This window comes from Azolla caroliniana, unplaced genomic scaffold (assembly GCF_043228905.1).
Source record: "Azolla caroliniana isolate FFs.n. ecotype wild unplaced genomic scaffold, voAzoCaro1.0.p SCAF_790, whole genome shotgun sequence".
Taxonomy (NCBI): Eukaryota; Viridiplantae; Streptophyta; class Polypodiopsida; order Salviniales; family Salviniaceae; genus Azolla; species Azolla caroliniana.
This window is the reverse complement of record NW_028231225.1, coordinates 1-15,606: the sequence shown is the minus strand read 5'-3', so window position 1 is coordinate 15,606 and position 15,606 is coordinate 1. Positions and strand designations below refer to the sequence as shown.

The window sequence follows — 15,606 nt, the reverse complement described above, 5'->3', positions numbered from 1 at the left end:
AAACTTGGGATTTGTGTGATTGAATGAGTTATGGTGGATGTTTATTGTGTTGGTTCACTCATGTAAACATTGGATTCTTTGCATCCTAATTGTCTATAGTTTGTCACGTGGTACTGACAGCAAGATGTTCGATTGTTTCATGCTGAGATGTTTTATTGCTTCATGCTTTGTCCATGAAAATATTCCAAACGTATGGATGAAATAAAAGTTCAGAAGTTAACCTTTTGTACTCCATATCCCTAGCCTAATTTAAATGAAAATATTTGGAAAGCTTTATCCATTGTTCGAGATTGATATCGTATTCAATCCTAATGTCATCTAGAACTCAGACTTAGATCTGTTATATGAGGAATCTCCTAAATCCACCTGTTATATGAGGAATTTCATTTATGATGTCCACCCATTAATGAGGAATATCATTTACAGTTGCAGATTTGACATCCATATGATGTGGCCGACAATTGTTGCACCACAGATGTGACAAGATAATCTGAATCATCTTGAGCCTCGCAATTAGTGAAGAAGAATCCTCGGAATCTTCTCATTTCCTTTGCACATACACGGAGGCTCTATGAGCTTCACCTTGTAGCTGTCCACTTTCTGATTGATTCAGTAAGTCCTATGTTGTTGTCCCTTCAATCCACCTGAAATGCTCCTTTATCACTTCCATAGAGGTCGGTCCGGTGGATCATTACCATCAGGGTTAGGCATTTCCTTTGCACATACTCGGAGGCTCTATGAGCTTCACCTTGTAGCTGTCCACTTTCTGATTGATTCAGTAAGTCCTATGTTGTTGTCCCTTCAATCCACCTGAAATGCTCCTTTATCACTTCCATAGAGGTCGGTCCGGTGGATCATTACCATCAGGGTTAGGTTGACAATTTTGGTGTGATGATGCTTCCATTGTCCGTGCACCACTCTTCTCTTCAAATCTTCTCAAACAAACCATATGATCTTTCTATCAATGGACTTGCTTCAGTGTCAGGCCTAATTGAGTTGCTTACGGCTCACCATGTCCTCTTCCAAGTCAACATCTTCGAATCAGCTTTAGTAGAATCATGCACTCTATGCCTCTTTTGAATCGTGCAAAATCAAGTTTCCTACCATCAGACCATTTCTGCAATCGTTCAATTATGACGTTCCACTAGTCCATTGTGTTTTGGAGTTTAAAATACTATCAAACTGCCTCCAAATACATTCTCAGAATGCATGTAATCATATTGAAAGAAAGTGTTGTTATTTCACTGACTGCATGACGGCCATCTGATCTCAATGATCTCGAAAGATGCTCTAGGCATTTTCAATGTGTCGAATAAACATCAGAGCCGAATGAGGTGCCATGACAACATTTTGCATTTTGCATACAGCTTGTCTACTTATGCCTTCTACTCCCACCAACTCTACATCTAATCCGAGTACAAGTCCAATAAGTTTGCTTCAGCTTTTGTCATTTTCAGTTCATCCCATTTTCAGTCTTGGCCTATCAACAATCCCATTTTCTCTAGTGGCTATCTTTTGCTTTACTGTTTCTCAAAACACTCGTTTAATCAGCATTGCCTCTACAATCATCATTGCCCCTATTTTATATTACCATGCTTCCTTACAAGTAACAAAGGAAGCACAAGATCATATCAAAGAATCCATATTAAATAGAGCTCTGAAGCATACAAGTGGTCTAATGAGAGTGATAGCTCACTTGCTCGTGAGTGACCAATCCTATACTGGATTCTAGGATTCCTTTCAAAGTGAATAACCATACAATGCTCTGAAGCATACAAGTGAGAGTGATAGCTCACTTGTTCGTCAGTGATTGTCCAATCCTGTACTGGATTCTAAAATTCCATTTGAAGTGAATAACCATACAATGGATTCTAGGATTCATTTTGTAAAATTGATTGCTAGTATGAGTGACTCATTCTGCATGCAATTGATGACCATTCTTTACCACTCTCCAATGATCTCTTTCTTCATTTTATGTCCAAAAATTCATTGTTATAAGATAGTCAAATTATCTGAATCAAAGTACACACTCATACCATATAAAGTTTGAGTTTCCAAAGTAGAAAAGGGTTGTCAAACAATTCATTGTTATAAAGGTTCTCCCATGATATGAATCAAAGTACACACTCTTATTACCATATAGACCTTGAATTTTCTAACATAGAGAAGCATTTATACACCAACTCTTCTTTTGCATTTATGCATCATGGTAATGGATCTATGAATTTCATTCACATGGTCCTAATGTTTCCAATTGACAGGAATCATGAATTATACTAATCTAGAATTCTCAAAATCAAAACTCAAGTTTTGATTCATATGGTTCCATTGTTTCCAATTGACCGGAATCAAGAGTTGAATCCATTAACAAACCTTCAAGTCTTCAGTCTTACACTAATCTAGAATTCTCAAAATCAAAATTCAAGTTTTCATTCATATGGTTCCATTGTTTTCAATTGACTGGAATCAAGAGTTGAATCCATTAACAAACCTTCAAGTCTTCAAGTCTTACACTAATCTAGAATTCTCAAAATCAAAACTCAAGTTTTCATTCACATGGTTCCATTGTTTTCAATTGTCCAGAATCAAGAGTTGAATCCATTAACAAACCTTCAAGTCTTACACTAATCTAGAATTCTCAGAATGAGCAATACACTGATTACGAGCACTATACAACTGTAAACTTTGAAACCTTCGACAATCCAAGAACTTTTCAATGTGAACCATATCACCATGACCTACAAAACATTGAGTCATGTACGTCCCTATCCAAAAATATTTTAACTAGTGATACATTGAGAGGCAGAAAACTGCATTCAATATCACTTATATTTATGACTTGCATAGAAAAGCTATCCTGACACATACATATCTATGTTGCATAATCCAGCAGCAGATAATTCCTCTACTTATGGGATGATAGCCTTAAGTTTTTATGGAAATTCAATTTTTATTTTTGTGCTTTGAAATATATCAGGAATGGCTTACACATGCCAAATGCTTCACAACTAGACAAGTGTGAGAGATCACCAACATTTGTTTTCAGCATGCATCCAAAACAGGAATTGCGTACACATGCCAAATGCTATGCACAGCTAGACAAGTGTGAGAGACCACCAAAGTTTGTTTTCGGCATGCAACATTTGGATGAAGAGACAAATCCCCACCAACTTTATGAACCATTCAAATACTAGAACTTAACCCAACTCCTCCTAACACTAAAATTTGTGAAAAACCTTCATCACATCAAATTGGATCTTGATAGATATAAGAGAAGGGAAACCCTTGGTAAGACTATACCATCATATATTTCCAAATGCCTTGCTTTCTGTAGTTTGGCATTGTGTCTCTTCCAAGGAAAAGTACAAGTGTTCTTGTGTGAAGGGCAGTTATCACCTTTTTCATCATTTAAGGAATACTGTAGATGTCTAAATGAGAGGTTATATGAAGCAATAGCAGTTAGTTAATCGGGCTGCCCAAGACAAAAAGCCATGTAGTGTCTGTACTCTTACAAGCCCCCTTTGGAAACAATCATTTGTGTAGTACATTTTTCTTTGTAATCCGAGGACGTTTATTACTCTATAAAAACAATAAAAGAAGGGTAAGTGTCATTCCATCAAAACCTAACGCAAAATAAGACAACATACCTTGTGCTTCTCTAGTGCCTCTGCATCTGTCCGTTCCTTCCACGTGCTTTTACGAAGCTTTATTGGCCGGTTGCCTACATATTTACCTACAGAAAAATAAGGTGAAGATAAGAAACTTGAACCACAGCCCAGTGGAAAGAGTAAAAACTAAGAAATCTTCTGACGTTAAATCGAATGGAAAAACACCGAAGTACCCCAAAACATTTCAGGTATTACTGAATTTACTATTAGAAGGGAATTCTTCAAAATTTATTGGTATTCTCTTAAATATCTAAAAGTTTGCAGCATTTTGGTGCCTTACCCAAAACAATGACACGAGAATACAGTCACAGACACCAATTCAACATACCATTCATTTCCTTCATTGCTAGTGCAAGCTCTGCTGGAGTTGAAAAACTCACAAAGCCATAGCCCTTGGTCTTTCCCGTGCGTTTATCCCGAACTACCTATTTTCAAGTCCATACAATGTTTTAGCTATATTTGTCTGGGTCATAGAAAGAGAATATATTTAGAAATATTCTGTGTTATCAAACCAATCATTCTTTGGAAATTTGCAATTCATGACATATGCCTTCAATCACATGTACACTGATACAGAAAGTACACCTCGAGCAGAGGTATTTAATTTTGTGCAATGCGAGTTGTTTCAAAACACCTTACAATTGCATATGGTGAAAACAAATGCTTAATAGTGACTGATCGATGCTGACATACAATGAATGGTCTCAGTTCAGGGACAAGTCCATGAGTGACAGCAAAAAATGTCAGAAAACAACAATGGTCAACAAACGTATCTAGTGAATCGTGTGGGAGACAAATTTACTGGCAAATACTTATTCATGATGGACCATGGCTCATTTAGAGAATTAGACGGTTTAGAACATAAGCAATAACATAAAGTTTTATCCTTGGAATGATGTAATGAAAACATGGAGTCTAATTACAGAAACCAATATATACCAACAATTTCTTGGTGTGATGGAGAAACTCTAAACATGGCTTCTGACACATTGAGGGTAGAACTTGGAAGATACATGTGTGCCAATATGTGGGGAGGTATGCAAACTACCTGGGAGAACAATAGCCAAGCACATTTTATGTTCTGCTCAGAAAAGACTGTAGAAGAACAGCAGTAGCTTGAATTCATTCCTACAGGTTTGATGCATAAAGATCACTTATCAAGCAGCATTTATATTCCGCCAAAGCCTCAAGAATAACTCATTATACCTCTAAGTTACCATCATGAGAAGTAGAGAAGAGTCTTTACCCTTGCCATATTGAAATTTGTATATTTTGCGAATGCTTTTGTCAAGACTTCATCATTCACTTCATTTCCTAGATCCCCACAAAAAAGGCGGTAATCATCTGAAACAACGAAATGCAAAATGTTACATCAACTATGACCAAGTCAGCCATAAAAAAATCCATATTCAAAAATATGAATGGAGTTTATTTTAGACTGAAGTCAGAGATAATTTAAAAAAGGACGGTCAATTTTGTTCGTGAAGCTTGATTACATGAGCAGAAGAAGAAAATTTTAGCATTTAGATTTTATGGCCAAGAGATTTCTCCGTCTATTAAGCATCATTATTGCCTAATTGAATAATGGATAGAAACCCAAAGGTCCATTATGCTATTAAAAAAATCCTTCAGTATAGTGGGATGATGTTCTGCTTCTTTTTCAGGTATTTCCGCTGTGTATGTTGCCACAATTTTAAAACCAACTCATAACAAGCTATGTCAATACTGATCCTATTCTAAAAGAAGACGCATTCAGAAACTGCGGAACTTTTTGAAGTTTAACCAACAAAGAATGGGGGAACAGTTATTAAGTCACAACGAAATATTGCACGAAAGGAACAACATACTTTCAGGCCAATCAGAGAGTGTAGGATCCTCCCATGTCTGTCCAGCTGCTTTACGAGGAATGGCCTTTTTCTTTGCCTCTGTTTTGTGTTCATTATCTCCACTTGCAAGCGCAGCCTTTACATTTTCAAGTGCTTCAGGTGTAATTGTCTGTGCATCCCTCTGGAAAAGCTGTTGTGCCTATTCATTGCAGATTCAAAGGACTCAGCATTGCAATTGCTACAATAAACTTGCAACCAACAAACTAGAAACTAAATATTGCTCTCCAAAAGAATAACATTCATTTGTTAGTTAAAATTCAGAGTTAAAAGACCAGTAAATCAAACATGATTCCCATATGGTTCATCTAATTGTAATCCCCAAACATCTAAAAATTAATGAAAACAGGGAACCAATTGTGAGCAATGTCTGAATAATGTGGATGTGTTTTATACAGCATGGAGTTCCATCGACATACTAAAATTTGAGCTTAGATTGAAGTCTCTTCCTTTGTGAAAGGCTAGAATTTGCTTTTCTTCCCAAACACATGTTTGCAAGATGGCATGACAGTGTGTAAGATAATATGCAATAACAAAAATGTGTGACAGGAATGCTCACATTTCTACATCCATATCATTTATAAATCTAAGCATTCTGGATGTGAAACCTTCTTGTTCTATAGATCCTTCGAAAATAAAATAATAACAAAAATTAAAGGGAACATTAAATACCATATAGGACAGGCAGACTACCTTTTGGGTTAAGCAAGCATGATATATGAGCCTATTGTTTTCTCTCACCACTGGCTCGTAGATAATTATGAGTTGCTAATCAGTTTCACAACCTTGTGCTCTGTATGGCTTACATGACACTTTATTGGTTTGTTTTGCAAGGAAAGGATAGCCAGTCCTATTAGAATGTTGTCTAACAGCACCTTCTATACAAGATATTGTGAAAGGGAAGAAAGAAACGGAGAAAACACATACAACTGTATAAAAGTACTGAAATAGATTTCCAGCTTGGATATAACGAATGTGTCCCATATCAAACCATAGCCTATTTAGATGATGGGGCACAATGAATGATTGTGCAAGCAGGCTGAAAGAAAGAAAGAAAGTGGACTCGAAGACCAAACTGGTCAAATAGACCTATCAGACCAAACAAGAGATTACATCTTCAAAACTGGCTCATTTTTAAGAGCATCAAACTAAAACGAATATAGCGAAATTTAGGATACTAGACTAGTACTAACGCAGAGAAAATAACTGCCAATATCAGATTTCTACAAAATGTGCTCCGTGTATGATACAAAAGGTGATGTGGGGATTGCATAAAGTCTGTGGGCCTTCCATCTAAAACTACAGAATTACCGAGTAAAATGACAAGTAATCAACATTGCACCATTGCTAAAGAAAAACACAACAGCCAGTGCAAGCAACTTGTCATGACTAATAAAGTATTTTCGCACCCAGCGTATGAGTGATGTGGATGCTTGAACTAGAAGAACTATAACACAGCCCTGTGCACTAACAAAATCCTCATCTGGTCTCCCTGGATCAAATGGAAGATAGAACAAAATCCTTGTTTACTCGAATACCGATGGTCTCCACTTTGGAGCAGCCCATGTGGGAGATCTTTCACAGAAAAAACCTCCAGTCTATCCAAGTTTAGAGCCTTAAGTTCTTCGATATACAGATTCTTTAATACCATATGTTTAGTTGCATTTATTTTGTTTTGTTCTCAAAGACAAGAAAACATTGTAAGATGTAATCTCTTGTTTGGTCTTATAAACCATTTTGGCCTCTTAAAAAGTGTTAAAATAGCTCTATTTCTCTCTCTAGCTTGCTCACACGGTGTTGAGGTGGCATAATGGCATCAGAACAAATATGAAAATACGCACGATAAGCAAAGAAAACCTAGTGGGGATGAATATCGCTTACTTATTGCATGTTCAGCGCATAAGGTAATTCGCGAGAAATATGATGACTTGTTTGACAGGCAGGATAAAGTAAGTGTCATACTCAAATGTACACCAAGAAGTGTGAGCACATATATGTGCCTTATTTTCACACACATAGAGTTTTTACTACAGAGTAGTAACCTCCCCTTCTTAGGAAGGAGTCTCATACAAGATAATATGTTGATTTGGTCCCATACACCAAATTTGGCCTCCTCATGGACAATAAAAAATCTATTCTATTCTCTCTCCTGATTTATCTCATAAGCCAATTTGCGCATCCAACACATTAATCTCTCCCTCTCTGTAAATAGTATTTTACTATACAATGTTACGGATATAAATTCACGATATCACCTTCAAATATGAGAGACATTGTATCAGTTATAAATGTTTGAATGTGACACAAATAGGCCAGATATGGTGTACGTTAGATACTCTTACTCTCTCTTTCTTTATATCATCGTATATCTAGAGACGTAGTTATATACCTGCTGTTGTTGAGGCAGAGCGAAAATATTTGGAGTAGGAAAGGGCGCCTGATAGCCAGTTTGATATGTATATTGTGGAGGCTTTATAACAGTTGGTTGTACTTGAGGCTGGAATTGGGAAAATTGTTGAGGTTGCGGTGGATACTGAGAGTTCTGCTGCTGAAGATGAATGGGAACAGGGAAGTAAGAAGCTGATGGAGCTGTCGTTGAGGGTGGAAATGGTGCACTAGTTGCATAGGTGAACTGAGATGAGGTAGATACGTTTGGAACCGAACTCATTCCTCCAGGATTCACTAGCCATGGAGTTGTTGAACCAATAGGAGTACTGGGGACTGGTCTTGGAGGTGATGCCTGGCATTCACAATATGCAATGAACATTGTGTATGTGTGAATGTTTTTTAAAATATTGGAGAAATATTCTACGTATGTTATTGGAAATGCTCTATCCATTTACATGTATTAAGAAAACAAAAATTAGGCGTAATTCTCAAAAATCTAAATCTTTTGACTGTGTTTACAACCAAAATTTTCCAAAGAGTAACCCAATTTTCCAATAAACTAAGGAATGACAAGCGACATTAGTCAAAAATAATCTCTATATTGACAAATTTCAAAAGATTAACCCAGTTCTACACACATTCAGGATTTCATTACCTATAAGATTGCCAAACCTCATTTCCAATGACTAATTCCATATGGTATGTTGTTTATAAATTTTGACCCTGATGTTTACGTGGCATTCATATATGCCATAAGGCATGTCGTATGGGACATGTTGGGACTTGTGGGATGGGGCATGGGGATGTAGCATATGGAATGGTGTATGATTATGTGTGCGAGCGATATATATATATACAAGTGTAAACAAAAAAAAGAAGTGGTATAGAACTCTTCTTTGGCAATTGAATCTGTTGCAAGGAGACAATACCTGAGGAATTGATGGTGGAGAGATGATAGTGGGAGGATGAAGGCGAGGCGGCAGTGGAGATGGATTGAGCGGGGTAGCAGCTCCGACCCCTTCTGTGACTGAGGAGATGTCAGACCCCAGTTCTTTCATCTCCTGTTCGAACTTTTCTAACTCGCTTAAGAGCTTCGCCATCTGCAGAAGAAGAAGCAGGCTTACACTGATTTTCAGAGTCTGAGCAAGAGCGATCGATCGCTTTCTCTTTCTCTGTCTGTCTGTCTATCTGTCTGTCTGTCTGTCTGTCTGTCTCTCCCTCTCTCTCAAAGGGTACAGGAAAATGCTAATGTAGTATACATACGTATTTATTCTCTCTTTACATGCATACATCCCATACAAGTAACTTGTAAAGAACATATACATTACCGAAATTACCAAAATACCCCTCCCGGGGCCAGCCCTCCCAACCAACATGATATTTCACATATATTCTAAACCTACCCCTATATTCTTGTTGGGATTTCTATGCTAGAACCCAGTTTTCATGGAAACCCCCCTCTCCTACAATCTCCCTCTCTTTCTCTCTGCATTTCCGAGGTGTGTTGCAGGATCAGGCGCAATTGCCATTGGATTGCTCGCCATATGCAATAGATCTCATTCACAAGGTGTGTTTAACTAAATAGAACTCATTTGCTCGTTTTGTTGGACTCCAAGGAGCGTACATAGTTGAGATACTAGAATACACCCATCCCAGATAAAATATATGAAAATATAAATAATATAGATCATAGTTGGAGGAAACACATGGAATCATATTTAAGAATGCATAAGAATCTATCTCTTTTTTTCACAATGTTTATTGTGTTGTATGAGTTTCTCATAGGTCTGGCAATCTTATAGTCAAATTTAATAAGATTATTCTATCTCCCTCAACGTAGCTTAGGATTGCTTGTTTTGTCTCACAAATTCAAACATGACCAAACATTTTCACTCAATATCTTTCTGGTTTTTTTCATTAATGAGTTAGAACAAACAATCACCAAAGTTTGTAAAGCAAGAAGGTAAGGGTAAACCATGCATTGTGATAATGAGCCACTCGAAACGATTTGTTTTGATGGATTGTATAATAAACATAAAACCACATAACCTTTAAGCCCATTAATAGCTACAAGAGAGACCTTGCATACCTTTGGAAGGGAGCGATCAATTTCTTGCAACTTAGTTGTGATCTTTGTTGCCACCAAGCATCAATGCCCATTAATAGTACCCACAACCTTTCTCACATCCACTTGCACAAAGTTGCAAGCCGCATGCATGCAACTCCTCGAGGAACTAAAAGGCAAAACTACCAACCAAGAAGCTCGAATATGTGATAAAAGTCTTCATTATGATGATGATTGGGGGATGATTGAGGGGAACGAATAGTACTACTAGGAGGTTTCCCACTATTCAAGAACATAGAGGTATTGATCATCAGTAATCTCATCATTGCAAAATATGAAACCAAGAAAAGGACGCATCCCTACACAATGACAAACTATAAATAGAAACACTATAGGAGAAATTTCGATGAAATCATCATGTCACTCTCACCATAAAATGATGAGCGACGAAATGCACGAAGGACCTAGATACTACTAACAACATTAGGCCAGAACATAGGAGATGGATATTGTGGGGAATTGTTGTTATCATTTTATCATAAAATGACCCAAATTATCACATTTGAACGGTTGACACGCAAAACATCCCCACTCCAATCAGCACTAGAATGAGCTCATCTTTCTCTCACATGCACACATTACACCAATGGGATGCATTAATACATTCCTCCCTGAATGAGACTTTTTTATGATGCCAATTTATGATAGCTTGGCAAAGATATGGAGGTTTTCATTTCACACATTACACTATATATGATACACACAAACTAGAGACTGTGCAATCTTCTTCTCTAAATTCGGAAACCACGCTCACTAATACATGCCAAAACCCATCTCGTTTTTGCCATCTACACCATTGCTCCATAACCCCTACTAAACAACCTTGGCACACCATGCTCTTCTAGAGTGAGATGTCCAAAACAAGTTTCATTGCTTTCCATTTAGAAGATATTGTCTAATTAACCTTGGTTCCACACTCGAGAGATAGATAGCTATGTGTTGACCCCGGCGTCTAACTAAACCTTGGTTGCTTCTTGCTTTGGGTGAAATGAGGAGACATAAGGAGGCGTCACTCATTTGGTTTTTCTATGCTTTGGATATACTAAAGTGCTGGGCCCTTTTTTTGGCCATTCACTCTAGTAACAACTCACATACTCCAACAAAACCAACTTGTACCCCAACTCCCTTACACTTACAGGAGTTTTTGTGTTTTTTTAGGAGGCCATTATATCATGCAGATGATGTTCAACAGATAAATTGCCCCACATTGGTGATCATGCCACAATCGGTGAATCCACTTTTATTTCCTCTCTTTAATGGACACTGTCTCGATCATGTGATATTCTCGCCAATCTTAATAATCGATGAGATTTTGGTACTCATTTGTACTACATATCTTGCTTGGGCTGAGATTTGGCACATCTATTCCTTTCTTTAAAGACATGGCAATGCAATAATGCTGTATCCATTGTTTTACCTTATAAACGTTGCGAGACATTGATCTGCGAATCGATGGAATATATATTGTTTCATTCGTATGCGATCCGAGTACCGAAAACATGAAAGATAAAATGTGGACTGTTAATGATGCCGCTTGGATTGTGGGAAATTTGTTAATGATTCCCCTTCCATTGTGAGGCAATACAGTGAGTAGTCTGTGTAATTATGATCTCAAGATTACAGCTAGATATAGATAGATTGAAAGATAGATAGATGGATAGATTGATTGATTGATCGATCGTGAGGATGCGAGTAAGTTCATGTATCGATCAGTTTGATGGCGATGTACGAGTAGTAGTGCTGGGTGGACCTATTCACTTTATAGGGCCTTAGGGTAAAGTAGGGTAGGCGGCTGCAATGGCTATGGCGAAGAGACGGAGACACGTTATGCATATTTCTTATCATATTCGTATTGCTGCAGCATAATTGAGAAGAAAGTGGGCGATTCGCAATCATCATAATCGCAAACAAAACAAAAAAAATGTATGCATCCATTATTTTGGGCGATTGCCTGACTTCACAAGAAAAGGAAGGAAAGAAGGAACACTTCTTTTTATGTTCGGTCCAAATCGTCTTTTTTCATCTTTATCAGACAGAATATTATGATTATTCTCCACGATCATACCATTGATTGATTGATTGATTGATCACGAGTGCATGCAGGCACCAGGGATCATCTCATTGATCAATCCGCAGACATTAAACAAAATGGGTTAATAATGTAACAGCCGGTATTTATCCATTTTTAATCAACACACGATCGATTCTCTTGCTAAATTTAAGACCAATCTTATTTTTGCTAAATTCTAATTCTGGCTGATCAAGTTGCCAATCATTATAGATATATATATATATATATATAGCGTGAGAGAGAGAGACAGAAAGATATATGAACGTCTTTCTAAGGCCAAAATTGGGACTGTGTAAGAATATAAATAGATCAAATACTTGCAATAAAACACTATACTCAAACTAACCTTAAACTTTTATATTTCCAGTTCATATATATTATATGCTATGGGCTAATTACATCATTCCCTAATTAAGTATCTGTCTCTGATTTAAGGAGATCCGGAATCTCGCCAATCATCAGATATAAGTCAATTGTATGGAAATGGGATCCGTAGAATTGAAGCAATTAGAGGTGTTAAGGAGGACTCATGGTGGGATTCGATTAGTGCTATGGATTGTGATTTGGATAGCGAGCTTTTGGTGGGTTTCGTGGTGGATCATCTCGTCCAATCGTCCTCGATCTTCCATTGATGCAAAGACCATGATCGATCAGTTTAATGCAGCCCTTACCATTCGCTCATTTGGGCTCCATGATGTGCACACCCTTCTTATCACTCAATTGGGCCTCCTCAACTCTCGATTAGTCTTTGGGACCGATGAGAAATATGGTAAGTTACAGCTACACACTGTAACTGATTTATATAGCCACGCACATTTCCTTTACATTATGAATTAAGAGAAAATCATGAGGCCACGCGTGGTACTAACAGAGTTACTATTTTGTAGGGTCTGCGTTCTTGTTCCAAGCCCTTCCTTTCATTGTTGTGGCCATCTGTAGCTATGGCTTGATTGAGCTCAACCGATTCGAGAAGAAGAAGAAGAAGAAGAAGAACATGATGATGAAGTAATTATAGCTCTGTTTTCTGGCCCTTAATTGTAATCATCAATGGTCTGTTGATTTACAGTAGCTGTCTCCTTTTAATAAGATCATAATGTACAACTAATTCAATATCAATGCTGCTAATCATTAATGTATACATAACATTGGAATGCAGAAAATGCTCCATTGGCATTGGTAGCAGTAATATCGACGATAATGATGATGGTACCCTAATTTACCCTAGATCACAATCAGTAGGTACTGCAGGCATTAATCATAATATGTGGAGCATCATGCAGCAGAAGATGAGCCTCATGAAAACCTATCCATTGGTGGTGAAGAGCCCCTTGGGGGTACTCACTGCAGCGGAGGTGATCATCATCCTCGCATTTCTGCTGTTCCTAGTCTATACATTCAGTCGGAGAACATATCTCGACTTCATCGTGCTCGACGATAAATTCAAGAAGCTGCCCAACAAATTTAAAGCCATTCCCTTGTAAGAATCAACTAGCTAAAGATTCATCTGATTATTATTAAGTGATTGCTATAAGGAATGATGTATGTGTCTACATAATCATCTTATAAAATTCTCTGCTATTGATGTGGGGAGAGAGTAATAATTGGGGACTGTGATTTAGTATTGAAGCCACTGATTAAATCAGCTTTGAACATACACAAATTCATCAGGCCTGCAGCCAAACTCGGGAGAGCGTCCTACAACATTGCTCGGTCGGCTTTGATTCCTTTCGCACTTCTATGGATTCCAGTGTCGAGGGGATCTCCGTTCCTGCGTCTTCTCCAGATTCCGTTCGAGCGTGCGGTGAGATACCACACATGGCTCGCGACGATCATGATCTCCTTGCTCACAATGCATGGAGCAGGCTACATCATCTTCTATGTCACCATTAGTAGATCCTACAAGGTAGAATTATTAATTTATAAGGGTCTTTGGTGAGTAAGAAATCACTACACTACATTTCTACAAGCTTGGCTGATTTCTCTTTGTGATGGGTAATGTAAATAATAATCAGATAATCTCCTGGGAGACAGATGTGGAGTCATGTTCTGTGGTTGCAGGCGTGGTGGCATTGGGTGTGGGGCTCGCCATGGCCGTGACGGCCCAGCCGGTTGTCCGGCGCAGGTGCTACGAGCTCTTCCTCTTCTCGCATGTCCTCCTGTCCCCGCTCTTCTTCATATTGGCCCTCTACCACGCCATATGGGCTCTCCACTTCTTCGTCCTCCCCGTGCTCCTCTTCCTCGTCGATCGCTTCCTCCGCTTCTTGCAATCGCGCCGCCTCTCGCGGGTCGTGTCCGCACGCATCCTCCATGAAAATGCCGGTGCCATGGAGCTCCACATAGCACTCCCTACTCATGATGATGATGATGACGATGAGGAGGAGGAGGAGGAGCAATCTGTACTAAGCAGCTGGTTTTTGTGCTTTCCTAGTGTGTCCAAGCTACAATGGCACATGTTCAGCTCCGTTGGCTGCTCTACAGCTGCTAGTCCCATCGTATCTGATCGTGGGCATCGACTCCTCGTGCTCACATTCATAATCAAACCTGTTGGCAATTGGACTCGCCGATTGAAGGAACAACTCATCGGAGCCTCCCACGGCACACCCATTACACCTCCTATAACCACGAACGTGACGATGCATGATGGAAAACAGAACCAAATTAGTAGCAGCTCTGATGGGAGCCCCGAATCGGATCTGCAATATGATGGGAATCGGATCGGTAGGTCGAGATTCTATTCTTCGAGGAATCATCGCTCACCGTGTCCGATGATGTTCTCCTTCAAAGCAGGGCTCGAGGGCCCCTACGGCTACGAATCCAACTTCTACTTGAAGTGAGCTTATTATATGACTCTTTTAACTCCATGGATCAATAATGTATACAGTGATCACATGTGCTGTATGAACATCTTATCAGTGTTTAAATTTGTTTTGAGCAGTAGCTGTAGAGTGATAGTGTGCATGATTTTCATGGGTTTTATATGTATTATTCAAGAGATATTGTAATGTGCCCAATGGTTTCATTGTCTAGGTACAAAACCCTGGTACTCATTGGTGGTGGCATTGGAATTACTCCCCTACTAGCTGTTCTCCGGGACCTCCTCGTTCGACATCACCGGCATCACGGACATTTGCCGAAATCCATCAAGCTGTATCACTGTGTCCGTCATGCCGATGAGCTCTCCATTCTCAACTCCGTTGATCCGAACCAGCTTTCGCCCAACTATGAAAAGCAAGGGCTCAGCATACGTGTCTTCGCATATGTCACAGCTCAGCCCATGGGAGACATCGAGCTCGGGGTACAAGCCCGATCAACCGTTGTCGTCGATCGGGATGTGGAAAGCGGGCCAATGTCCAAGGATCATAATAAAGAAACTACAGCTGATCATCCGAGGAATGAGGGTGTATACGACCTTGCGGCATTCGATCGCAGAGGACTCCATTGTCCGAGTAGGTCACCGGAAATACGAGGATT

At 38.9% G+C, this 15,606-nt stretch overlaps 2 protein-coding genes across 3 annotated transcripts; one reads left to right on the top strand and one right to left on the bottom strand.

Annotated features, from left to right (window-relative positions):
• Nucleotides 1-3,019: 3,019 nt before the first annotated feature.
• LOC147847635 (uncharacterized) lies at nt 3,020-9,155 on the bottom strand. 2 transcript variants are annotated; one of them, XM_087338967.1, is made up of 7 exons: nt 8,869-9,155; nt 7,941-8,291; nt 5,516-5,693; nt 4,915-5,012; nt 3,997-4,093; nt 3,648-3,733; nt 3,020-3,579 (listed from the first exon to the last, which is right to left on the bottom strand). In XM_087338967.1, exons 1-7 carry the CDS (start codon nt 9,037-9,039, stop codon nt 3,532-3,534), a joined length of 1,029 nt encoding a protein of 342 aa, XP_087195093.1. In that variant the 5' UTR covers nt 9,040-9,155; the 3' UTR covers nt 3,020-3,531. The 2 variants fall into 2 exon arrangements, with proteins under 2 accessions (XP_087195093.1, XP_087195094.1); XM_087338968.1 differs by lacking the exons at nt 3,020-3,579; nt 3,648-3,733; nt 3,997-4,093 and adding an exon at nt 4,561-4,716.
• Nucleotides 9,156-12,571: 3,416 nt separating this feature from the next.
• On the top strand, nt 12,572-15,601 carry LOC147847634 (ferric reduction oxidase 6-like; the record flags this gene model as incomplete). Its single annotated transcript, XM_087338969.1, has 6 exons — nt 12,572-12,904; nt 13,023-13,140; nt 13,292-13,612; nt 13,804-14,038; nt 14,148-14,965; nt 15,163-15,601. Coding segments are annotated over exons 1-6 (2,223 nt in total), but the record flags the coding sequence as incomplete, so codon positions are not given.
• Between the last annotated feature and the right edge of the window lie 5 nt (nt 15,602-15,606).

What these genes read in the sequence shown, in the direction of transcription:
- LOC147847635 (XM_087338967.1), bottom strand. Translation starts at nt 9,039, where the DNA reads ATGGCGAAGCTCTTAAGCGAGTTAGAAAAGTTCGAACAGGAGATGAAA. An exon ending in ACTCTCTGATTGGCCTGAAA is followed by an intron (nt 5,013 to 5,515) that starts GTATGTTGTTCC and finishes TCGTTGTTTCAG; the next exon opens with ATGATTACCGCCTTTTTTGT. An exon ending in AGGCACTAGAGAAGCACAAG is followed by an intron (nt 3,580 to 3,647) that starts GTATGTTGTCTT and finishes TTGTTTTTATAG; the next exon opens with AGTAATAAACGTCCTCGGAT.